This window comes from Scatophagus argus, chromosome 20, assembly GCF_020382885.2.
Source record: "Scatophagus argus isolate fScaArg1 chromosome 20, fScaArg1.pri, whole genome shotgun sequence".
In the NCBI taxonomy this organism is placed as follows: domain Eukaryota; kingdom Metazoa; phylum Chordata; class Actinopteri; family Scatophagidae; genus Scatophagus; species Scatophagus argus.
This window is the reverse complement of record NC_058512.1, coordinates 14,171,755-14,199,257: the sequence shown is the minus strand read 5'-3', so window position 1 is coordinate 14,199,257 and position 27,503 is coordinate 14,171,755. Positions and strand designations below refer to the sequence as shown.

The window sequence follows — 27,503 nt, the reverse complement described above, 5'->3', positions numbered from 1 at the left end:
GAATTTTAAACTAATGTGAATTCAATACTATTTTATTGCCACTGTAATTAACTGTTCACTAATCCCTGCCCAACAAGTTCATTCTGAGTGAACAAATAATAGCTTCATTGCCACATGGACCATAAAGATGAGAAATATGAGATGGCAACTAGTCCCCATTGTGACATCATCATATTTTAATGGGGTTGTGAAACCGTGATGAGCCTCTGATGAAGGGAATGGCTGAACACCTGGATGTGGTGTGTGGATTCTGATCAGCTCAACCTGTATTTGAAAACATGACAAAATTTGCTTGGTTTCACCGAAAGAGTAATTGCCCTTAGTCAGCCCATTAAGGGCAAAGGGCACAAATGTGAATGAAAAGCACAAAAGACACAAAAGATTCTCAAGAAAGAGAGTCAATGCCATGCATTTATTTCAGCACTGTGACATATCCCTCAGACAGTCAAAATTCATGACATGACCTTATTTTATTCACCAAGATGACCTTCATGACTTGGCATAAACACTACATGAAGTTCTACTTGTTACAGAATGTTTCCAGTGACTCTATGGACAGATTCATGTGCATTTAAACTGCTGTGTGACCTGTAACATTATAGACTTCCCACCACGTTTTCTGCATATTAACAAAGGACCGAATGCTTGCACGACACTTCCCGTTGTCTTTCAGTATTTCATTACAGCGATTATGTCACACAGTGGTCCATCTACATGTCATTCCCACAGTGCAAGTAATGACACAGAAGGGCAAATGTTTCCACCTTGTCAAAGTGCAACTCTGAACACAACAGGAACAATATGTAATATATGGCAGTATATACACATCACTTACTGGGGTTAGCTTTCATTAACGTTCGCTTCACATCCCTTTTCACAGTTAGTACTTCAGAAGAACATACATTCTTGGATGAGATCGGGAAAAACAGAGGATATATCAGAGGATACAGGAATAAATACAGTGATTTAATGCATAACAATAATTTATACTGGTATGAATAGCAGTTCTCGTAATAGTATGTATGCAGACAGCTTTCATTCCTGTTTGGTATATGTTCTGATAATGGCAGTTGCAGGGTTAATCTCCTCCCTCCTATCCACTTGTCAAAGAGTACCAATAATGAATTTGCATGTCCCTCTTGTGTCTCTGTGTAGTGTGACTAATAATTTTTATGCTGAATAACATAGTCCCATTCCACTACCATGGAGCTGTTATTAGGCCCAAAGGAATGAATACTAGAAAGAGTAACAGCCTGTCACATGAGTGCACCTGCATGGAGAGGTGTGTCAAGGAGCTGGAGGACCATAGAGTGTAGTATTTGTCATTTAATACAGAGATTGAGCGTCCTAGGAGCCTGTCTGATTGTGTGCATGATCTCTACACTCAAAAGTTTCAGAAATATCCTTGACTGACTGACTAGTTGCAAGTGGGTGGTTGCCTTCCTTGTCCTATCTCTCACATTTGTTGTAAGCCGTCAGGTTTTGGAGCTGGGACTTGTGACAGCTGCTGTCACTTGCGTTGTCGGTGTGTCAGTCAGCGTGTGTGTTGTCAGTGTTGTGGGTTTGAGGTGACGCAGAGGAGGAGAGATTCTGTCGATGGCTTGATCTGCTGTTTCTTGGTGCTTCATCCAGTCTGCTCAGTTGCCTTCCTCGCGTCATCGTGTCATCATGTCATCATGTTCATCTCCCTCTGCTCATCTGTGGACTATAGGGTACACCTTCTACCTCTCTCTTTCTCTCTCTCTCTCTCTCTCCCTCTCTCTGCTGGGGTGCAGTGGAGGATCCTGGACTATAGAGGTAAACGGATGTGCATGGCAGAACTATTGGGACGTGAAGCCAAAATGTAGATGGCACTCTCCTTTAAAAAGTCTGCCCAGGTCACTGGCCTGTTGAATAAAGAGAGTTTTTATTTATTGATTTATTTATTTTTATTAGTGTGAAATCACTGATTGTAATGATTATTTGTCAATGTGTGACTAAAATTCGGGATATGGATGAGGTTAGAATATTGTGGGCGAGGTTAGCATCATGAATTATGGAGTTTTCTATATTTTTATCAACAAACGTCATGAAAAGACCAAAACCAATAATGAATTATTAAATCTCTGCATTCAACTCATGACATACAGTCATCATCTTCCTCTGTGCCATAGAGCTCCATTGTTGAACTTTACAATGAACACACACATACTGTAGTTTACTACATACACTTTCTTAGTCGTAAAAATAATCACTATGCATGCCTGAAAATACTCCCCAACAAATGCTTCCTTTATTTTATTTACTTACAAGCCATTCCCTGGCCACACTCAAAAATTAGTTCTTATCTTTTATTTTTAAGTGTCTCACATATGACACAAAATATGTAGATATGCAGGCATTATCCTACGCCTAAACCACTTCACAGTACAGTGCAGTAACCATGCAGAACAAATAATTTGGTGATGTCTTTATATTAAGCATCTGGCCTCTGCTCGGCAGTAATTTGCCTCATGCTGCTTTGAAAACTCAGTTACAAAAACAGTGTTTGTCAGACCTCTGTCTCAGCGTGTTCTATTAATTAGTATTCAACTTGCCACACTCTCATATCTAACTCACTTTGTAATTGTGGCTCCCTGCAGCCAAAAGTGCTGGTGAGTGTGTTGAAATTATTGCAATATGTTTTAGTGTAGCATAAGTCATCTTCATTATCTGGTGTCAGAAAGTGAGCATGAGGTCCTTTGCAAGGGCAGCAAAGCCTGAGGCAGGAAGGTCGTAGCTGTCCATGCTGCAGTCGTCTAGCTTCCAGCATTTTACTCAAAATTAATTCCACTGTTGCTGCCCATGAAATACTCTCTTTGCACAGCAGGGACCAGTGCAGAGTCACTACAGCCATATGTAGGCCGGTCCAGTGGGAAAAGTCTAGGTTTATTCTAACAGTGTGAACAAGTTAATGTAAATTTCACAACTGATGCAAGTCTGTAGGCCTGTAAAGCTAGTGAGAGGAGATCCTCGCCAAATCAGTATATACTACAAGGATGTTATTTTGATTTTATTAACTGCCGTGCACACATACTTAGTAAAAACACAAGAAAAGACAAACCTGCTTTCATCAGTCTTGCTCCTTTCACTGTCAGAGCTGGCAGGACTGCTCTCGCATATGGGTCCAACATGACTTATACTGTGCCATAGGACAAAGGATAAAAAACACACAGGAAAATACAAGTTAGATAAAAAGCTATAAGCAGTCAATGAAAGGCTAAGACACTTCCGATTCCTCTGGAGAAAAAAAAAGAAAAGAAAAAAGAAATATACACACTTTTGGACAAAGGAGATTTTCTGACCCACATCTGAAATTCTTACATTCAGTTGGATGGATTTTTGGTGAGTCCACAGAATGAGTCACTACATGCAGAGGCAGACAAGCTGCCATTACTACAGTGGGATCTCGCTTGTAAATCCACTTGTAACACTAATGTATGTGAAGGATTTCACTTTTTAAGTGCTTTTGCCAAGAAATGTTGCCCAGGAGATCCTGTAGAACCTGTTGCTGAAAACTGAACACATCAGTCACTAGATTATTCTGTCAAAAAAGTAATATGTGATTGCATTGATCCAAGTCTCAATTAGCATGGGAACCCACAATTCTTTCAATCATTAAATAATTGAGAGGTTACCATCACAGTACGTCAGATGACTTGTTTTGCCCATCGTCAGTCTAAAAGTTGGAGATAATCATCTCACTACGCCATAAATGAGCAAAAAGCCTTGCGTGATTGAATGGTTGACACGATTAATTGAGGATCAAAATTGCTGGTGTTAAATCTGTCAGTCAGCTAAATCATGCTTAATGCTCTCTTTTCCACCTTTAGGAAGAAAACTGTGGAAGATACTGATGTCCAAGATCAGTGCATGAGCACAATTTAAATAATAATAACACACAAAAAAAACAACAACAAAAACCTTTACTCAATGCGAAATTATAAGCTTTTTCTGGAGCTCTCAGCCACATTTCAGGGACTTCCTCAGCAAGCAGTTTGCTGAAAAGAAAGCTAGTGAGTGGATTTTGAGTTTTATCTATATATAGGTTATATGAGAATACAGAGCAAGACAATGTCATTTCACATGTCACAAGAAACCCATACGACTGTTGTCCACACTTAAATGAGTCATGTTTTTTTTTTTTTTTTTTATCTTTCGCAGTCGGATGGGAGCTCTTCTGATGAACCTTCTGACTGATGCCTGCTTCGAAAACTCCTTTTCACCCTCATGCTGTAGCTTGGTAATGTCTGTAATCCAGAGATCAAAGAGAGCTGTTTCCTGACTCATTCGTTATTCACTTTTTAATAAGCATGAATGAAATTGCCTTTTAATGTCCACAGTGTCCTCTTATATTGATAAGTGAGGCTTTTAAAGTGAAGCACCCCTAAAAAGAACAAAAGGCTTTCTTTTGATCCCTATAATTAGAGGCCAGTCTGACTCTTATTCATGCCTCAGTATAACAAGACCTTTTCATACTCACATTCTGCTCATTAAGCTTCATTCAAGGATGCAAGTATGTATGTATGGAGTTAAGAGGGTTAAATTATGGGCGAAATCTAAATGAATAGGTTGTCTGAGAATACTTGAAGACTGCAGTGTACCCGACGGTGTTGAAGTGAGGAAAAATGAGACAAGCCATGCAGTGCTGAGTCACACTCACCCACAATTCAAAGGAGAGAAGAGTCCCATGAGTCTGTAGGGAATGCCGCATGTTGAATAGGTGAGAGTGATGGAATGGCACAGCACAGGAGATGTGACAGCACAAGAAGTTATAAACAGTCACAAAGACATGCACATGCATATGTACACAGATAGCGCACCCACAGAAGCAGTGGAAAGTACACGACGCAAATCTGAGATACTCATACAGTTTTACAGATTTAGAGTTTACTCACAAATGCATGGTGTGTTTATGGTGCATTGTAATAGATTTAACTATCCAGTAAATTTGCTTCACATCAACTACCTGAAACATGAAATTGCTGTTTCCAGACTGCGAGTGTAAGTAATAATAATCACAGCACGGTCAAAAAAGTAGAGTCATTCTGCATCATGAGTACTCTTAATACCCACTTTCACTTATCATCAGATATAGACTATGGAAGATGTACACCAACAAACAACAACAGCTCAATGTAATCTAGTGCAATAATCAATCCATAAATATTCATTTTTTTAACACTGTGATATTCTACTTTTGCTCAGACTTTGATTCAAATCCATGGTCATTTCTGAGCCTGTACTTTGTGGTGGACTTGCACCAGATTGCGTTATATAGTGAAATATCTTTTTTTCCCCATTCCTTTGATCTTGTATCAACAAAAAGCTTCACAAAGGTAGTATCTGTCGTAGGGTTGTTGCACTAGATTCCCCTACATTGTACATAAGCTGTTTTGCTCATGTTCTGTAGCCATTTCAGGTGCCGAGCCTTAACTGATCTCAGCAAAACAAAGTACAAAGCTCTGTACTTTATAAAATACTATTCAAATGAGTTCCATTTAACCAGTTTTATAGTTTTAATATATGATGTTTTATTGATGGCAGGAATTCAGTCATACTCAGCATCACACCGGCGGGCAACAAAGTGCCTGCTAACAAGATGAGTAGCAGTACGGAATACATTACTGAATAAGACATCTCAGTTTAATATGAGAGGAGGCACCGGCTGCATTTACTTATCACTTTTTACGTTTCAATAAGAAAATGACGTCTGACTTGAGAGAAGCAAACATTTTATTGCTCATTATCATTATCAGTGTTGCGATGACATGAGCATTTAATGCATTCTGCACTGGTTAATGTGACAGTCAGAAATCAGTGCCTGTGACTATTCAGCTGAAAACTATTCTGCAAGAAAGAAAAACAATGCTGTTGTGGCCCAGTCTTGCAGTGCACACTGGCTAGTCAAACATTTTCATTTAATTTTCATTGTCGTGTAATGAGAGGGAGGTAAACAAAAACTCCAGTTCGGTGTGGAAATGGTGACAGGATCTCACCAAAATGTGATGGATTTGTGCTGCATAACGTTGGGGAAATATTAGTCAAACCAAATACCTGTGGCCAGAGGACATGTTACATCATAAATGCTAATGAACAGAACGTGTACAGGCTTGCTGAACTTTCTGAGAATTCATTTATTGTCATATGCTGAAAGTAAAATTTGGGCAGCTTTTTGAGTCTTTATTTTTGTTTACTTATTTGACTTGAATATGAATGAATATGGATATCTCCCCTTTCATTATTTTAGAAACAAAGAGTAATGAAATGCAAATTGTGTCATCAAAGAATAGTGCACAAGTTAATACATGCCTGTATTAACTATAATTTTTCTACTCCATCTCTAAAGCTAACATAAACATTAGTGTTTTGCATAAAAAGATAAGAAACAACATTCTGTTGACAGCAACTTCAATGGCTTCAGCATCTGAACAATGCAACCTTGTCAGATTTTGAATTTCCTTATTATGACCAGCTCATGTAGACGTAGATGAGATTTAGGGCAGCTGTGGCTCAGGAGTCCACCAGATGGTCAGTGGTTTGATTCTCAGCCTCTGCAGTCTACATGTCAAAGTGTCCTTGGGCTAAATACTGAGCCTTGAATCGCACCCGACAGCTTTTCCATCTGTGTGTGAGTGTTTGTGTGAACGGTTATTGCTCCTGATGAGCATGTGGCACCTTGCATAGTAGCCTCTGACACTACTGTGCAAATGTATGTGAATGTTGACTCGTGTTGTGATCTGCTTTGAGTGGTGCTATATAAATGTACTCCATTTATAATTTAGTTTATTGCAGTGAATTTCCAAAAAAAGCTATGCATTGATGCACAGCACACATTATCCCCTACATCTGAGGTCAGAGCACATTGGTGAAATACAATTAGTCAGTTCCTTAGTAAATGAGTAAGATCTTTCTCCCTCTAGGGTAATTGGCGGTATGAATTTAAAAAATAAGTGGCATGCAGATTTATGTACATACCAAAACACAAAGAGAAAACACAAGAGACTATCTCAGATGATTTTATCATTTCATATAATGGGCAAGTAAAGCAGTGTGTCATCTGCAAAGCAACAAAAATGGACACCATTACTGTGGATTATGTTGACCACATTAAGGATATGAAATGAGAAAAGAGCTTGTTAACTTGCTTCCAGTCTTCTTTCTGTCTCTATTCCCTAAGCAACCAAGCCTTTTTTCTGTCTGCCAACTGCAGTTTGCATTCAGATGAGATTCTAGTTCCCCAAACTCCTGCCAGACTTCCAAATAGACATGAACTTTTTATCTCGGCTTAGTCTTGGAATACATTTGTTTTCCCGAAGTATTCAAACTAATGTTGAATTTTACTATGTATTGACTGGCTGTTGACCTGACTGATTTACTCAGTCCTTTGATGTGCTCACCTCACGTTGCAAGACTGTGAGTCTTTGTTGAGCTTATGGAACCAGGATTGCTGAACCTGACGGCATTCTGCTCTTGTGATCACACCCTCTTTATCCAGACTCAGTCCCAGGAACACTGATCGTGCCTTGTTTCTCTCCTTGGCAGTCAACAGACGTACCAGTGAGTTCTAGGGAAAAAAAATTACAGTGTTTGAGATTAGGTGGCCTGGATTAACTCTTTTAAATCACTCATATTAATTTCATTCTCTTTTATGCTTTTGATTGCTGTAATTTATGGGACGGGAAAATTGTATTTTTAGGACCTATTTTTTTGGCTTTAATCATTCTCAATCACATTAGCATTGCCTGACATAATCTCCTAACACTGCTTTACCCCATGCTACCCCAGAGTCTCACACACACACAGTCCATAAATTACAAATTTAATCACTCGAGCCAAAAACAAAGCACAACATTTAAACTGCTGTGTGATGATCAAGTGACAATAAATTTAATTCACATAGGTAGATGCAAGACAATTTTTTTTTTTAGAATATTCGCCCCTGAGCCTTTCCATCAAACTAATCTCAATACAATGCATTCTTTGAAAACATTTTTCATTCTCTACAGGACTGATTTTGGCTGACCCAGAGGAAGGTAAGCCTTTTGCCAGACACTGAGCCAACAAAGCTTGCTACCTTTTCTTAATTTGTAAAGTTGAATAATGCTGCTCTAGGATGTTACAAAATAGCAACATCAAGCATGTTTTATTGGTGACTGCAATTACTGCTGCAGTAAATTAAAGAATGTAAACACCAATACTTTGGCTATGACTGATGGCAAGACAATAGTTTCTTTCAAAAATTTCTTTTTTTCTTGGTGGCAAATCTTTTCATCAATCCATATCACAAAGCGAATCAAAGAATGTTGCCTATTAATACCTACTAAACATCAGATATTCTGATACTGGTGTTGAAAACTAAAGCATTGGGGATTAAAACTAAACCTAAAATTGGACATGGATTGGAAATAATAACTCCATTGTTGTACATTCCACAATTGTAATGGATGATGTTATGTGTGGTACCTTTGTAGTAGTGTAGTGTAATATTTATTCCAAGTTCACTCTCACTATATTGTGGTACAACTTAGGTCATGGTTGAGTTTCATTGGTGAGGAGACATTTGGATGCTGTAGCAAAGTTGTGGTGTATATGAGCTCTTTTGTATATATCAACATATTTCCTTATTCTTTTACCTCTGATCGAAACTTCCTTAACACTGCCAAAGACTCAAAGTAGAGGAAGTCCGACCATTCGATGTGACCCTTCTTCTCAGGATCCAGTGCTGCAAACTGGGCCAAGACCTCTTCCTCTTGCTCATCAGTCAAGTCTTTATCAAACTGTTGCTTGGATGCAAAGTGGCGGTACTGCAGCAGCTCATCTGACACCAGACATGACTCTACAATGGCAAGGAACAATTCATCACATCAGGTTTAATTATTCACTGAGCAGTCTTCCCAGTATAATTAACTCATGGTGACTCATTCTTTACAAAGGCATGACCACCTTCTTCTGACTGCCCTCCATACAAGCTGTGAAGCAGTACCATACATTAAGAAGTTGATCGATGTGAGGACAAATAACCGACAATGCAATAAAAAAATTCAACAAAGTGAGGTGAACACATCAGTGACCTTGGTTCAATAAATTTCAATTATTTCTTGTGTTAAATGTAGGATTGAAAGTTTGCTTGCCTTAAAGACCAGCCAGAGGTGTGAAGAGATGGTAAAAAAAGTGTAATGGAAAACAGGGCCTATTAATGAATTCATTTGGTGGCAACAGAGTTAAAGCACTGGGCAAAGGAGTGTAAGAAGAAAAAGCAGTATAAATCACACAAAATGTTTTCTTTATAAACCTTTCCTTTTAAGACCTTCAAAAAAGAATCACTGAGAGCACTTTTCTGTCTGACCTCATGCTTTAATCTTTCTACATTCTATAGCAGAAAGAGGACAAAAAAAAAAAAACATATCATCATGCTGATATTTCACAGGTAAATTTTCACCATGTTCATCATCATCACAGCAGGTTATTATTCACTAGTTAGCACTAAGCAAGAAAATACACCAAAGTTATTACATTTAAGATATGTCTGTCAGGACTGATCAAAATTGCCACCCCTGAAAATATATGAATAAATTACAGTTCTTAACAAAGTCTATTTTCTAACCTTGATTCAGTGACTCACCTGGGATGATCTTGCACTGCTTGAAGGTCTCCATAAGGCTGTACATCTCTTCCTCTGTTAGGAGAAGATTCAGATTATCCTGCAGAAAAAGATGAGATGAGGGCAGAGAATTACTCTTACTAAAAAAAAAGCAACGCTTACACGATTTCTTTCATTGTTAAGTCTTGCATTACTTGATATTTAATAAGTGTGTGTGCTCTAATTATACGGAGTTAGTCCCGGATGTGCCTCCTGCAATTAACCACAAGTATACAAAGCAATGGTAAGTAAATTTATATGTTCGTATGTATGTATATATCCATCTATCGATCTATCTATATCTATATATTTTTTATTTGTTTATTTATTTATTTTTCAATGCCTGATGCAGGCATCAGCAAATCTACGGGCAAGGAAAAATCACAGGAGACACTGATTTGAATATTCATATCTGTATACTATTTGTATATTATTTATCAGATAAGCAGGGAGATGAAACTTTGATGATCTCTTTGGGACTGTTGAGGTTAGTCAATTCCAGTTTGTTTACATATCCTTAATCATAATACAATCTGTCCAGACGTCATAAAATCCACATTATTATCATTAAATATATGAAAAACTCCCTCCAGCTTCCCTCCAAAAGCAGAATGGATAAAAACCATATTATTACAATTATCAGAAATGCTGAAGGATGGATTATAGCACTAAGAAGATGTTTTTGTATGTACTTTTGATAGAACTCTAAAGATAAATACAAGTTTGAAACTGTTTCAAACAATTTCTTGAGTATTAATGAATTAAATACGATGCTAACACCAAATACTCTCCTTTGAAGTATGAAAGATGACAAGTTGTCAAAAGTGTTTGTTGTGCTTAGACTAAAATTCCCACAGAAATTCATAAAGTATCAATTTATCTGTATGTGGCTATAAGTCAAAAAATGAGATGAGAATCAACGAGAACAGACAAATGTAAATGTAATCAGGAAAATTGCTTCCTTTGTTTGTTTTGTGCCAGACTTTATTTCTGTGCATGTCTAATCTGCAGTGTCATAATGCTCATAAAGTATTGCCCCTAGTCATACCAACTGTCTGTCATTGAGCTATAATTATATTGTTATGTCAAAAATTAGCAACCTTAAAAATGATTTAAGGATTTATGCAACATCTCATGACAGCATCTGGAAAATAGATTCTTTGGAACCAAACGGCCCCCCCGAGGGGAAAAGTATAATAATAACAACACATTCTAATCTTATTCTGGCACCTTGCATAAATAGTTGTTTGAGACTGTCTTGTTCTGGAAAATGACAGCATTGATTGTGCCATCAAACATCTTTAAATAGTCTGAATTCAGGCCCAGTGCCAGAGCAGGAAGTTAAAAAAATATACTGATATATATTGATTTCAAAGCTGTGACAATCAATATGTCCACGTGAATAATGATTCCGATGACTGTGTGATGTGAAAGATGTCACTTGTAGGAACATAACCACTAGATTATGTCAAAAAATAAGAGAATTAGCAACCCAACCCTGCCATTTCCCGTGTGTCAGTAGAGCCCTTAAGTCACTTTTAGCTCCATGTTTCACAAACACTCCTCTCATTACCCTCATTTCCAGATAGAGCAGAAGCAGATGTTTTCAGCGAAAAGCTCGGATAACTCTGCATACTAGCTTTCCATAAACATCTTGCAGCTAAAGGGTTTGAATGTTTTTTCTCAGGAGTTGGAGACAAACCAAAGTGAATTTTTGAAATATACATAAACAGGATTCAAAATGAATCCTTATCTTCCACCATGTTATAAACACATCCAGCAAGTCTGCTATAGATGCACTTTTTAACAGGGACTTCTCAACCTTGACTGAAGCATGGCCCTTGGATCTAGCTAGCACGAAGCATCAAAAAGTGCTGTAAAGATGGGTCACTCATGTTCCTGACCCCCCCTTACGTCTGATTGGCTGCCACTGAGCCATACATGCGGGAGTCTACTTTGAAGGCTGACTGTAAATCCACTTTCAAGGAAACTCAGTCCATCTGCCAGCAGCAGTCTCCAGTGCCTGTGTGAAATTAAATGTCAGATGCAACAGAAGGGGGGATTTGTAACAGCTGACTGATGTGTGCTAACAAAAATGCTTGTTTTTTTTCTTTGCTGTGAGGGCTAGAATCCACAATTTAAATAACACATTTCTCTCTCTCCCTCATCGAATTGTCTTCTTCCACCCCCATTCACGCATACACACCGAATGAGCCCAAAAAAGAGGACCTTTCAGTGTCCTCTCTCAGACTGTGTGAAAATATCACCCTCCAAGTGTAACTTTGGCAAGAGATTTCGCTTCCCAGGGCTGTCGAAATGCTGCAAAGCCCCTACTCCACTCTGAAGGGTCCTCCAGCAAAAGGACTCTTCAGTTGTTTATGCCTCGATTAAAACAGATTGTATTATGCCTAACAGGGTGGTGATCACCAGAGGGTCTTTGGTTTTGGCACTGGCCTTGAATTCCTGATGAGTAGCTTGGCTGTTTGTTCAAATGCCTTACTTTATTTTAACTCTAGCTGATTTAGTTTCCCAATAAAATGTGAAGCATTACAGCAGCAGTACAATAGCTGCTGTCATACATGTCAAAGAGTTCACTGTCCTGATCTCACCAGTGCTGGAAGGAAAGAATGATAAATGTTTAACAATTCTCATGCATTAAAAAACAATATTGCCAATTGAAAAAGTGCAATTTCCATAGTGCAACTGCCACAGTTTTGACTATAACTTAGGCTATATATTTACCACTGTATTAACAACCTGTAGTAAGTAAAGGTTTAAGGCAGCAACAGCTGATTTGCGACAACTGCCAATAGCAAATTCACTCAGCTGTAGCTCATTAATGTTGGTTGTCTGACACTTAAAAGAAACAGGACCATCATTAGTGACATTAGTTCCACCTGTGCTTTTCCTCCAATGACATGCTATAATAACCTTCTTTGAAAAAACAAAAAAAAGACTTTTGGGTCTTGTGTGGTTAATATGCTCTCTGCATGTCAGTGTCTGTTTTGAAGGCTGGCATTGATACACAGTTTGGCAGTTTTATGGAAGAAGAAACTCCTCTGAGTGATGTTTTTTTATGTTTGAAAAAGGCAGAAGGAATGAGTTCTGTCTGACAGGCAGCGCTGCAGTGGTCCAGTGTAAATGGCTGACATCTGAAAAAGGTTGTCAGAATTTCCCAGTCAAACCTTTACACATGTTTTAGTTTTTAATCCCTATAAAGCTTAAAATTCAGAACTTAAAATACAAATCTAGACTTCCAGGATTCTGGGCTGTGGCACAGCACAGTCTTTCAGTGAAGCTAACATGAAGAGCTAACATATTTCATTCTTCATGTACAAGATAAGCTTGTGTTTATGCTTGGACAAACATACTTTCCCTTTTGTTTAACACCAGGAACAGTGTAAAGTAGAATAAAGATTGCTACTGATGTCGGGTACATGGCGACAAATGCTCTTAGCAAGGTAGTCCTCCTGTTGTCTTGAGTGAAAAACGGGACGAAATGGTGACAAATCAAATCAAGAAAAGGAAACAAAAAAACAAAAATTGAGGTTTGTTCAAATAATCCGCCAACTACCCTTGATATCCCACAGACTAATGGAACAAATATTAGCACTGGAACAGGCATGCTGCATTTTTTGGTTTATCGAAGCATCTGCATATATTCTGTGTGTCTGTTGCCCAGCAAGTGATGGTGGCAGCAGTGAGCTGTGCTGACTTACACAATAGTAGCAGCTCCAGCCGTTAACAGTGTGGGCTGTATCTCTCATCTCCTGAAGGGCCTCGGCACGCAGGTAGCCCAACTCCCTCAGGCAGCCATCGTGGAACACCCGAGTGCAGATTCTGCAGGGGTACAGATCGTCGGCCGTCCACACCTCACACACGTCACACATCTCGTCACTCGGTGGCTAAGGTGAAAATGGAGTATGTCAGTTACTTTTATTTATAGAAAAAAAAATTGTTGCTCTCTTATTTGGCAAACATGAGGATTACAAACACATATGTCTATCAAAGATCTGAAGAAGGTCAGGAGGAAAGATTAGGTATCAGTCTGTCAGTGGTGGGATGGTGTGGTGAGATGGTTAAAATGTTATAATGTATCAGTAGTTTGTGTTTTGTTCTATGGTCATGGTCCTACAGTTGTAGATAAATAACGTGGACAGCACTGACTTTGACATGAAGACTGATATCTGTGCCCTTGTCTAACATGTCCATTCCTACACTTTCTCCAACTTCCCTGCATGCTCCATTTACAGCCAGGGTACTGTCAAGCCAGGGAAAATGACTGCAGAATGCTTGACTGGTAAACCATGCAAAGGCATTGTCAGTTTCCATCCTTGCTGTTTGTTTTCATCTCTATTTCAGTGGTGTAGCACCGGCTTCAGGGCTGCAGACACATAACACATGAGACCTTGTCAAATCTCTTCAGTCACAGTTTACCTTATGTTATATTCCACCTCATGTGACCCGAAGACTCCATTTACATTAACAACTTTCCTGCATCATAGTCCCAATCAAAATGAGCTGAGGCTTACAATAGGGACTATAATTTGTGGCAAAGGTCATTCATCAGCTTCTAAGTTGCAGGAATTTAACTAAAAATCTAAATTAATGGTTAGCTTACAGGCTTTAATTTTCATTATGCCACACAGCGCTATATGTTGTGTGTAACAAACCGCATGCTTACTTTAACTAGTCTTAAATGTAGGTACGGAGGCTTAGAAAGAATTAATACTTAAATATTGTACTAACTAGGAAAAACCCTGGGGTCAATACAATCTGAAGGGTTCATCCTCATGAGACCATAACTATGGATGCATAAATGTGCTTAGAAATTTTAGAGCCATATTAGATTTGGATATTTACCAATTACAGTGGCAAAAGTACTTTAAAATTCAGGGGAAAACAAAAGAAGAAAAGAAAAAGCAATGGATCTGATGATTTAAAAAAATCACAAGAATAAAATAACCACCCTCCCCCAAGTACATATCTATTATTGTTTCAAAATAGATGCTTTTATTACTGTACCTCCTGTGAAAGTGCAGCTTGGGCAGCACATGAAGTCACAAGGCAGTGTTTACTCTTTGCAAAATAGAGAACCTGATGGTGTTAGTGCACCTGCGAACTCCATCCCCTATTAGTCAGCATCACCCTGGATGTGGTCACCTCTCTGAGCCAGCCAAAGCAGGCCGCCCACAAGATGCACGCTGTTAAGAGTCCTCGTGAACAACAACAACACATCTCACAACTAGTGTGGAATAAAAAGCCCTGCAGAAAACTACTTCAAACTCATACTTTCTCACCTTCAACAAGGGTGTTTAGATAAAGTGCAAGAGTCCCTTTAGAGCCTGGCTGAACTGCTTTATCATCATGCCTAACCTGAGGGAGGAAAAGAGATAATACGTAGCTGTTGCCATGGAGATTCTCTGACATCTCTGAGACATCTTTTTAATCCCCCGACTTGAGGATGTACATACAGTGTGTGTTTTGTCAAAGTAAAATGTATATATATATATATATATATATATATATATATATATATATTTCCCTGATTCAAATAACACCCTGGCAATGAATTCTCAATGACACATGTCGAGTTCAATAGCCACTGATCTATTTAGACCATCATTTCGCTCCCTGTCTGTACTGTTGCCATTGTCAGATTGCCAACCAGTACATGACCCTCAATCATTTCAGTAAAGACTGGGCTGTTTTGAACTCTACATTGCTTCCTATTCCCTTCCCTGTGTCTGAGTCTCAGTTACAACCTGCTCTTTCTTTTCCAGCTCCACCTCCAGAGGCTGGTCATCATCGGCTTCCCTTTTGGGTCGCACAAACGCTGGCGGCGTGAGCTGATGGCTCTTGTCAAGATCTTCAGGCTCCACTCCTTTCCCATCACGCAACCTCGACCAAGCCTCTTGGTTGACTTTACACTCATCTCTGGCCGGTGCTGAGGCCTGCTGGGAGGTCGACGGACCTGCACTATTGTCTGTTTCCTCTTGTGCAGCCTCCTCTGTGTTCTTCTCATCAGGACTGGCTGATGGTTTGGTAGGGCCTTCACCTTCCTCTGGTTCTTTTTCTGCCTGTTTGATTGTGGCTTGACGGTCCTTAATGCCCGACTGGAAGGCAGAGACGACAGCGCTGCATTTCTGCACCTTCTCCACCTGCTGCTTCTTTGACATGAGCACTCCCATGGCTACAGACAGGTGGAGAGAGAAAGGAGCAGAGAATGGTTACACAAGCATGCTGCTTTTACAGTTTATCATAACTCTGACTGACAACAGCACAATTATTATCCAAGACTGAAGCCCATGACAACTTCAAAACGTCAGCATTTCAATATATCATTAAATATTCATGACTTAGTAAGAAATAAAAGTAAAAGTAAAGAAAACATCACTGGATATAATGCTTCATCAGGAGTGTGTGGGGGTGGTTTCAGTAAGACTAGAGAACAGAGAAAAACACAAAAACTGAAACCTCTTACATGTTACAATGAAACTGTTCTTTAGTGTAAAGTCACTCTCACGTAGGACTATTTCTCTCATTCTGTGTGTGCCTAACTTTGTATTAAAGATGAACACAAACACCACCTAAGGTGTATGTCAGGGAACAGACAGATGTAATGCATACACACATGAATGTCTTGTGCTGGACCACATCAGTCATTTTGGGAACCGAGTACAATTGTTGAAAGAACAGCTGACACAGATAGAGAAATAATGTTTTTCTTACAAAAGACCAGAACTAGACAGGACAGACAAGCTGCAGTCAAGCACAGAGATGATATCATTAACCTATGAAACAATTTGCTTTTATTACATTGTTATCTCATTGTTACTCAGAGTCTTACTCTTTCGGTATTCACTGAATGCTTGCCCCCTTTCAAATCTCCCAAATCTTTTTTCTATCAGCAACAATATCCCTGGATTCCCCTCATTTCTACCAATAAACCCTGCCCATTTGCTCCTGTTCCCTCATTGCTCTGCCTTTTTCCTGTGGCTATGGATATTTACAGAGATTACGTGTTTATTTGCATGATTCATATGGCAAAGGTGCAAACTAAAAAAGTAGGCCCCGCTACTCACAACACACTGAAAAAAACACCACATTGCCTATTTTTATATACACCTGCTAGGGGATTTCAAATCCCATAAAAGACCTTAGGAACCCTGCAATGGTGGGAGATGTTTAAGACAACATAAAACAGCTAGTTGATGTTGCCTTCGCATTCTAATGTTCCTCTTCATATCATCATGAGGAAAGGGATACGGTACAAATCGATGCACGAATCTACACTATTTCTCTAATGTGCCTGTGGATTCCCACAACTCATCATATGAAGCATGTCATGCATCTGAACACCAGTAAGTAACTACTCATCAAACAGTAACACAGTACAAGTACACAGTCTGTAAATACTATAGCTATTGGCCACTTAGACCCAGTAGGATTTGGACATTCCCATAGACATGGGTTTATTTGTCCAGATTTTCAATATCTGCCTCTGAGATCGCTGCCTTCATCCTAGTGCATTGTGGGTGAATGAAATATCATTTTGTGGTACATACAGCACTGACAAAAGACCAGCACTGAATCGCTGCTTTTGGAAGAACTAACAGTGAAGAGTTTTCGAAAACTGTTGATTGTCATAACATTGTTGGTGCTTTCAGCAGTAAGGACGAGATTTCATTCACTTCCTTCATATTACGTAGTGTCTAACATTTCCATAAGGCCATGTTTCTTAGTTATTTTAAATGCATGATTTTTTTTCACCAGTCTGTCAAATTCACAAATTCCCATGGGAGCTCCGATTTTATGCTGAATCAAGTGTTTCTTGTTCTATTTCCCCAACCAATTTTTCAAAATTGGTCAGAGATTCATCCTGGTGTGGCCTTCCTCCCAAAGATCAAAACTCTTTGACCTATGGGCCAGAGAGAAGCATCACCTGCTTTCTGCCTGATAAATTAACTTCCATAATTATGTTGAGAGGCCAGATTTTGCTCATTGAGCGAATCCCCAGAGAGTTAACCTTCTCTGTGTGTGCATATGAACTGCATGACTCAAGTCTCATACACAGTATCAATCACTACAACTTGCTGAGCTTAGCCAGTCGTGAATATCTGTTATTATCTCTCTTCTATTCCCGACTGTTCACCAAATGAAATGACTCAAGTTAAAATAAGGTAAAATCAACTTTATTGAGCCCTGGGGAGGAAAAAAAAAACTATTTTGCTGCAGGTTTTAAATGACATTGCATTGCATTGGTTATCAAAGTGAACACATTTTAGTCTGCTTAGCATGTATCTTTTAAATGATTAGATTTTAATGACGTTATAGTTTTTGTTTTATTTTGGCAATAAAAGAGTAAAATCTACATTTCATCACAGGAATAAAAAGCTATTTAAACTTTTTACTAATTTCATTTTCTGTTACTATTTTCTTCTGTTCTTACGCTGGAATCTATAAAAGAAAACAAAAAGTCTACATTTGTGCATTTGTTGTATCCAGTGATTACATAATTACATTAAGTGAAATCATACACTGTGAGATCTGCTACACCACACAGGAAACTTTTTAAAAAATAATGCTAAAATTGACTTACTTCTCATTTCCACTTAAGTGAGACACAACTGTGAATTCCATTATTGAAAAAACAGCATCTGTCATGGATTCAAGTTGATTACATGGTACTTATGGGACAAGTGTCTTTGCTCTCAAATGCAATCCCATCCATCCACGCTCCACGTAAGTGCTTGTGTGAAATTCAACCCCATTTATCTGAAGTGAAATAGGAGTCGTTCCCTCCTCTCTTCCTGCAGGGCTCTAATAGTCTACCAGGCCTTATGTTCTCAGGCTGCTGGTGGACTCATGCTTCACAGAGTGCAGAAGATACAACACTCATTTGTATCACATCGACTTCAACGCAGGCTGCGCTGCTTCTGGTTTCAAAGATTCAAACAATCCACGAAATGAAAGCACATTGAAATACAAACGGTGAAACGACAGCACCGTTAAAAACAAATTATTACTGAGTGCTCCTTTATTTCTTTATTTTAGTTTTATTGATTTCTGCGCTGCATATCTATTTTGTCTAGGGTCTTTCTAAAGAGAGGTCAAAGGTCGAGTCAGCTGGAGCACAGCACTCCTGCAGCATGAAGACATATAGTAGTATAAATGTATCCCATCAGACCAATTTTAGCCATGTTTTTTGGATATGCTGAATGTCCACACTGGAAAAATTACAACATGAAGTATACTCCAAAGTGTCAACATGCTTACTAAAATGAGTCAAGTGTGTTGCTGATGGAGTGTATTGTTCCACAGTGCAAAACAGGAATGGAAGAGGTGTTCAGAGTGGGACAGATAATGATAAAATGCCCTCAATTCCAGGTCAGAAAACATACAAAATCACTGGAAAAAAATGCGTTTATAAGATTCTTGTATACTTGCCAAGCTTTGCTTTTTGGAAAAATGTGGATGCAGAGATTGTCTTCTTCAAGGACAACCACTTCATTTAAAAGGTCGGTCTCCCTAGTAACAATGCCCTCCTGCTGTCTAATAAATTCCATCAACACCATGAGAATATACAATTATGAAAACACAAATATGCAGGCCTGTGGAATACTTAGATTGTCATCCCAAGTGCAGGAATGACAATCAGCTCATTTATTTTATGCAGGATAATTTGGATTGGTTTTAGATAACAGAGAAGAGATGAAATAATAGAATTTAGAAACTTCTTCTCTTTTGAAATACCGGGAGTTTAATGTTTTTGAGATCGTCTACGAAGGGAACATCACTCACAATGAAGGATCATGAGTAGGCATTGATAACAAAAATATCACAAGAAAAACCAAAAGTCTGGGAACCTATGATATAAACTTCTGCGAAAATAGGGGGCATCCACAAATGTCATGGCAATCCATTCAACATCTCAAAGTCAGGAGGATTAGTCCTCTAGGAAATATAAATAACTGGACAACTCATGGCAATCTAGTAAGTACTTTATTAATCTGGACCAAAGGGGCTCTCAGACTGAGTTACTGACCCCCAGAGTGATACTGGCATCCTGCTAGTATTGAGTAAAAAGTCAAGATAGCATCAGATTGGATTGTTGATGATTGATGACTGTTGATTGATGTGGAAGCACCTGAATACATGAAGATCCTCTAGCAGAAACACCCAAACAACTCATATATGTATTGTAAATACAGGTTATGTGGCAACCCCAATACAGGATGGTAGAATCATTTACACAGGGACTTAATTATCCCCTGTAGTGACCTTCCCATCCCTGCTCAGCGCTGTGCTGGCACAGACATTAGACAGTGACAGCCCTTAGATGCCAGAGATGCCTGTAAGGACCAGCTTGTAGACTACTGCCTCTTCCACAGTTTGAATACTTTGCATGCTTGAAGGCAAGGCTTAAAATAATGGTAAGGTTGATATATTGGTTAAATGTTGCTAGCACAGCTAGATCCTCAATTACTGTGGAGTGCAGATAATGGACCATGCCCTTTTAAATGAGATAATCAACAATAAACAAATTGTTCTTTAATGGCTCGAAAAAGAAAAGTGAACAGGCTACATAAACAATGGGGGGGTGCTATTACAAGCCCAGAAATCATTGTACAATCCGTCAAGTCAATGCCAGCAACAAATAGCACAAATAGCTCAATATATATATAATAAATGAAATAAATATAGATAGATAGATAGATAGATAGATAGATAGATAGATAGATAGATAGATAGATAGATAGATATAATGAAATATATGCTTGAAAAGTGAGCAATGGTTTGCGTTCTTCAAACACAGCAGGATGTGAAGCCACTGCTGATGAGAACATAACTGAGCATATAAATGACCTTGTCATTTTCAGGTTAGCTTATGAATTTTTAATAAGGGTGTTATGATGATTTTTTTTTTTTTTTTTTTTTTTTTTTGGCTGGGGGTGGTTCTCTGTGCGCATGCTGAGTCTGACACAAATGGGTCAGTGCCTGGCTTTGATACCTCAGTTTATTAGATAGCGCTGAGTCACCTGCCACTTGGTTGCCTTGCAAGTATGAGATCCAAGAACTTTTGACCACAAGCCTGTCAAACTGCTAAACTCTCCTCCTGCCTGACTGACAGCGATATTTGTGCAACTCAACACTTGTGCACATGAGACGTGGCTGATGCATTTGTTTTCCATCCATAACAGCACTCTAGTGAGTTCGAAGTTTAAATCCAGATTTATCAAACAGCTCAAACAGCTTATCAGAACTTGAGCTTTATTTTTTGTAGTTTTGGCCATCATTCCAATCATAATAACACTGCACTCAAAACTAACTTAATTTCTGTGATCTGACAACAGAAAAATGATGATTATGATGATGATTAGGTTATTGTTATTCAAAAAATCCACTGTGTGGGTTATATATATATATATTAGTATATATAAATATTTGATTTTTGCTAAGAAGTAAAACATGGAGTCAAATTACTGACATAAAATTTATATCCAAATAGTTCAAGAGGTTTCTGGACGATTCAATCAAAACCAGCAATTGCAACAATAACTTCTGGTCTCCCCATCTGTAATAAGTAACTGGTCTTTTTTTTTCCAAGTAACTTTCCCTAAACGTTTTGTCCAACTCTGAACACCTGCTGCTACAGACATTCTGTTGGCTCCAAATAAAGTTGTCCAGATAATGCAGCGCATAATGCAGCTGCTTGTTTACAGCCTGTTTGATCTGACCGCTTGTGTTTATTTTGTCATGTTTTTTTCATGATCCATCACACTTGGTTGAAGTGATCTAGCCACATTCCCAGATCTCAGCAATTACTTTGTAAAGAACATAATCAGATGATATCGTGATAGAAATGGCAGCCACAACAACAAAAACCAGACACAAGTTGCGATGAATGGCAACTGCTCCTTCAATTGCTTGATATAATAAAAAAGTGATGCCACTAAGGCTCAGCAGTCACCCAAATTCAACCTTCATATTATATTTGAGGGCAATACAAGCCGAGGAGCACTGGATAAAACTCCCTCAGGCTTGACGTTCACTGGGCTCCTGCAGGAGCAGCTGCCTCTGCTGCTCTGCTCTCCTTCCCGGACCCCTCTGAATGATTTAGATGCCCCTGGATAAAAAAAGATCTGGACCAAGGGAAGGAAAACAGGGCCGCTCCTTGGAGCAGAAACTGACATATAATGCTGAGAGAATATTGCAACTGCAAGAGAACATTCTCCAGATTGAAAAGCATATCAGGATGTCACTCATTTTCATGTCTTGTTTTAGGTGACAAGATTTAAAATTTACATTCATCCATATTCCAAAGAGAAAACACAAGCTTTGGAAGAGTATATGAAAAAGTCAATCCTTCAGTTTATTTCAGCATTTTTTATGACACCTTAAATATTGCCTCTGAGTCTAATAAACATTTTAGATTCAATGTGCATTGAGGCTCTTGATTCATGTCAGCAATTGAGAGTGACAAGCTCTCAGATGATGGAGCTCTTAGGAGCATCTTGGTTTAATTAAATATTGATAATTTCTGAGGGAGGTAGCACCAAAGTGCTCTTCAAACCCTTGTGATTTTTTTCTTCTCCTCTGAGTAATCCTTTTGTACATTGTCTCACTAATTTAACAGTACCAGACCATGGCAGGCAATACACATTCCTTCCACTCCATCAGTTCACCACGTCAATAATATCCAACACACTGAACTGACGCTCCATCGTCACTGGGTTTATGAAATCCTTAATTCAACCTGAAGTGATTTTATGAATCTTATACATTTTGACTGATGAGAAAAAAAAAATATGTTGCTGAATCTATTTTTGTCACATAGACAAGGGCTGCCAAGGGCTGAGTATTGTGCTTCAGCAAGAAGTAAGTCTTAAGTTTGACTCGGAGCCATTTACTCCTGTAAATGACAGTGTAATAGAGACCAATAGGGACACCTTAAGGTGAATATTAGTATTCAGTCTTTGCTGCCCAAGTGTCGCCATGGGGATGTTATTGAGATCTACAGGAGCTCATGTAACAGCCATTTATCAGTCTGCAGAAAATAGTCCTACTACTCTCACTTCTTAAAAAATATTAGCATTGACATTAGATCACTCTACAGTCCATTACACAGCTGTAATATACTATTTTTTCAGTTTGAATTTTTTTATATAAGCACATTTGTTGTTATTACAGGTGTGTTTGACTGGCCAGGTGCCATAACCAGGAAGGATATTGCTTAGAGATGTTGCACAAGGTCACAGTAATTACATCACAGACTGCCATGTTCCAACAGTTAAGCTAAAATAATTTCACTGTTTTTCAGAATAAAATGTTGTTCCCAACATTTTGGATTGTGACCAAAATTTCACAGTCATTCAACCAATCACTGAATGTTTTTTCCTCCTCAGGTTGTATTTCCAGAGTCTTAGAGGTACACGTTTCTAGTGCTTCATAAATATCAACAAAAGTGTAGAAGAGATCTGTAAAATACTTGAATATTTGCAGGTTTAGGTCCCTTTTTACCCTATTCAACAGATCATAAGAAGACCTCAAGCTAACATTTGTCCGACATGCTATTATGTATTTACACATATTATATCATAAAAGCATTAAGAGCATGCTAATCATTGTCTGTCTCAACTAGCATGATTTATGTACGATTCCCTTCCCAAAGCTGTTGGATGCCACCGTTATGTGCTGATTGAATCCAAACCAGCCCTCCTTTTCAGTCCTTGTTTCAGAGGGAGGAAGGGGGTAGATGTTTTGAATGGAAGGCCCACAAAGCATGCCTTTTCATGGGAATGAATCCCCCTTTCGCCAAAGATCTCACCCACAGACCAGAGACGCAAAGACCTGGAACTAATGACACTAACGAGTTCACCCTGATCCCTGTAATAGTGAGTGAGTGGAATCACTAACAGCCATTTAAAACACGCAGATGTACGTGCACTTTTACACAGAGTCAAATAAATTGTTCTCAAGCTGTTCCCCCTTGTCTGCATTGGTGAGTTCCTCAATTCTTACATATATCAAACAACAACTCTCCCTCGGGCATTGCATAGCCTCTTCTCCCACATGTGCACCAAACATCTCCATAAAGAAAGATAACATGCTGAAGGCACAACAAATGTATATGTGTGTTTCAAATTGAGCTTGTGAACGGATCCCCCCCCAAAAAAAAATGCCTGAATGGAGGAGGAGAAGGAATTTAAATCTCAATGCATCGTTAGGCTGGAGAGATCACGTTGGCATTCACACTCTGCCAGGCAGAGAGACTGTGCCAGCCAAACACTGAGAGAGTCTGACAATAACCACAGAGCAGGCAGCAGTGAAGCTGCTCAGGCTGCAGGGATCTGTCACAGACTGAGGAGCAGGACTCACTCCAAGGATAACACAGAAATTGGCTTGTTTGTGGAGCCATAAGAGGCTAGAATATAACAACAACAGGGATGAAAACAGAGACTGATGGAGGGCTTAATGGACAGCAGCACTCCCTTATGGGACAGTGCTGGGAAAAGTGGACAGAGCAGCTGGGGGCAGAGCAAAGCACACAGGGTGTGTGCTGCAGAAAGCCCTGCCATTAGTTGCAGGAGATCTCAGTCATACAACTTAACTGTGTAAGGTCACAGAAAAAGCCCCGCGTTTCAACAGTTATTCCCCCCAATGACGTACATGCACCAACCATACTTCCGTGAACTCCAAATACTGTTGATTTTCCCATCGTTTTTGAAGAAACAAAAGCGACAAATAAGCAGCCAAACTCCCGTAGTTTGATAACAACCGTGCATCCACACCCATGTGCATGATGACCTAAATGTGCATCCCGTAGAAACCCCCTGCGATGAGGCTTCCCAGCATGTACACAAAAAAAGAAAAGGAAAGAAACTAGACCAGCACAGCCTGTTATGTAACACTGTAGAGAGCAGTATATGGAATCACGCTGTATATTGACTCACCGTTAAGAGTGAAAGGCTGCTGTACTGACTTTGTCCTTTCTGTCTCAAGCCCGGCCGTCCAGCATGGCAAGACTTTGCTCGAATGAAGTATGTGCGTCTTTACTTGCAGGTCGGTAGTCCCGCAGGGAGATGAATGGCACGGGTAGTTTATTATTCCTTCCCCTCACAGTCCCACGGAGAAAATTTACAGTCGGAAGCAGCTTCACCCTTGGAGGGAATAAAGACTTCTCCAAGAACCGCGGACAGCTCCGGTGCTGAAATCTTTTTTTTCTCTTTTTTTTCTTTCTTTTTCTCTCCACCCTCCTCCTTCCTGAGCTACTCCCTCAGCATCTGAGGAGGAACAGCAGTCCGCTGGCAGTTGAGGCGGGACGAGACTAAGAGTGGGCTCACGCACGGTCACTGAAGTCAAATCACGGGTTTATAACCATCGTATTTGCACCCCCCCCCGCCCCCCCCCTTCCCGAGAGCCCCTGCGAGTTGGTCGTGATCATCTAGGTTAATAACATGTGGGTTCCGAAGTCTTGAACCTAGAGCGTCTTGATTGGCCGAGACAACCCGGACCATGCAGTTCCCAAAATAATGACGTTTGGAAAGATGCTTCCTCAGCAACCAATTATTTCACACAGGAATTTAAAGCGTAATAGGGGATCAACTGGAGAATGGGTGTGTGCAGCTTGAAGGCTATAAAATCCCGTTTTAATCGCATTTTTTGGCATATGAGGGGGTTGGAGTACAGGGTATGATTCACAGAAAGTCAAGCCTGCAGTCAGAATTTAACATACGTGTGACATCCAGTCCTTTTACGCATGCAGAGCTGCATCTGCACTGCTCAGATTAAATATACTGCTGTGATACTGAGAGGAGAACATGAAAAAGATAAAATGTATATGTTGTAGATATCATATAATGTTTATGATATTATATATCCTAACACACTGTTTTTAAACCACTTTGAGAGGGATCACTGCAATGACATCCAAATGACCCGATATAAGTTTTGAAAACAACTTGTGTTGTTCTCCTTAAGCACCAGTAAATATCCAGTGTGTTCAGTATCATCCTCCTACCATGAGATTAACATATTGCCAGTGAAGCTGCCCCTGACCCAGCCATGCATTATTAGTAGATGATACCTTGTAAACTGTTAAATAAATGTTCATTTGACAGTCATCAGTTTTAATAATGTATCCCATTCAATCTAATGGACAGAGGTCAACAGAATTTTTTCTCTTTCTTTTAGAAGACTGCATGTGTCCCTAATTCAGGCCATGCATTTAGTGCATTTATTTTTACACAGTGTTCTTGACAATAGTAACATAGTCACTTAATGGGCTTAATATTAACATCTCTCTCAAATAGTCATCATTTTTCATTATAGATTAATCTACCAATTCTTGATTCATCATTCCTTGTTTTGGAAAACCTGTTCAAAACCAAAAGAATTGTAATTAATATTGATATTATACTGACAAAAACAACCACAGCTAACATTTGAGACAATGGAACCCGTAAATGTTTGGCATTTCTTCATATTCTGTCAAGCTACCACATGAATAAACAGCTAATTATTTTAGTAGTATGTCTCAAAATGCTACAGTATAATGTCAAAATGTCTACAATCACTCCTCTCAATCAAAAGTCCAATCCAAATTATATATTATCTGTTACTAACAAACAAGGTGATTTGTGTTGCGCACAATATTAATTTTTGGCTGAACATGTTCAATGATTAGAAATAGGATAGAAATTGCAAAACATGTGGTTCTTTCCAGCATCAGTCTTGAATAGAATTGAGATGTGCAAAAATCATAATAATCATTTTACAAAGAAAGCAGCAGAACCAGAAATCCATCTTTACGTCAGCTGAAAAAAAATCCACACATGCAGTGTAACAATAGACACAAGGATAAAATGTGTATATGTGGGGTGACAGCTCATGGAGGTAAAAGCTGAGTCAGTATCATTACAGCAGTTTGAAAGGCAGGTTTACAGTGGCTGTCCATAGCATGGTATATGGTTAATGTATGAACAACTGTATGCTCCATGTCCCACTGTGCTGCTCCGTGGTCTGCTGCTTCAAATGGAAGTCCATGCATTATTAATGAAGACGTAAGTGCATACTGAGCCGTTGGTCTCGAGGTGATTGGCCTCTTTTCTCAGTGGGGAGGGGCGACAAAGAAATGGTCTGCTATGGTATGTCAGGGGTAATGTGACCCCTCGCCTGCCTGTGACACGATTTCCCTTTAGTAGTCACCTCTGCGCTTTACAACAAATAGGATATGGATTTTTTTTAACATGTTGGCTCAATTGTGCTAGGCTACTACAAAGTTCTTGTCCGATGAGAATAACACAAGAAACATTTAATCTTGATAACCCCCCCATCCCGGATTTTGGCAATCTGTATGTGTTCCACAGCCTTTCACACAAACTATACATCTGTTCTTTTGTCTGTAGCATTAAAATCAAAAACACTGTTCACATTGAGGTGAACATAAATAAGTCTTTAAGAGAAAACTGTGTTAAAGCTTATTAAAACTTTGGTTTCATTTTATTTATGTTTATTTATTTTTTCTTTTTAATGGACTCTAAATGAAGACAAGTGTCGGAGGCAGAGCCAAGCTTGGAACGTTTTTGAAAGACTTGGGCCGGGAAAGTAAATAGCAGTGCTTGTCACTCAGAATAATGGTCTCAGTGGTAGCAGTCTGTCACTATTAACGATCCATTCACAGTCCTAGTTTCATTCTTACGGTGATAGCATTCCCATGGATTTTGGAGTTGGATTTTGAAGCACTGCAATCACTACCTTTTCAGCACTGAATTGCTTTCCTTGTGGAAAATGAACAATTGACCTGATGGCATCTGATTGGTGCCTTAGAGGTGCCGGC

The 27,503-nt window shown here is 39.1% G+C and overlaps 1 protein-coding gene across 1 annotated transcript; it reads right to left on the bottom strand.

Annotated features, from left to right (window-relative positions):
* Positions 1-403: 403 nt before the first annotated feature.
* On the bottom strand, positions 404-25,036 carry phf24 (PHD finger protein 24). Its single transcript, XM_046376073.1, has 8 exons — positions 24,619-25,036; positions 15,427-15,854; positions 13,381-13,566; positions 9,644-9,722; positions 8,655-8,857; positions 7,419-7,585; positions 3,083-3,160; positions 404-1,886 (listed from the first exon to the last, which is right to left on the bottom strand). The coding sequence occupies exons 2-8, from the start codon at positions 15,850-15,852 to the stop codon at positions 1,790-1,792; spliced, it is 1,236 nt and encodes a 411-aa protein (XP_046232029.1). The 5' UTR covers positions 15,853-15,854; positions 24,619-25,036; the 3' UTR covers positions 404-1,789.
* Positions 25,037-27,503: the final 2,467 nt, after the last annotated feature.

What these genes read in the sequence shown, in the direction of transcription:
- phf24 (XM_046376073.1), bottom strand. Translation starts at nt 15,852, where the DNA reads ATGGGAGTGCTCATGTCAAAGAAGCAGCAGGTGGAGAAGGTGCAGAAA. An exon ending in AGCTGGAAAAGAAAGAGCAG is followed by an intron (nt 13,567 to 15,426) that starts GTTGTAACTGAG and finishes TTTTCACCTTAG; the next exon opens with CCACCGAGTGACGAGATGTG. An exon ending in TCACAGTCTTGCAACGTGAG is followed by an intron (nt 3,161 to 7,418) that starts GTGAGCACATCA and finishes CCTATGGCACAG; the next exon opens with TATAAGTCATGTTGGACCCA.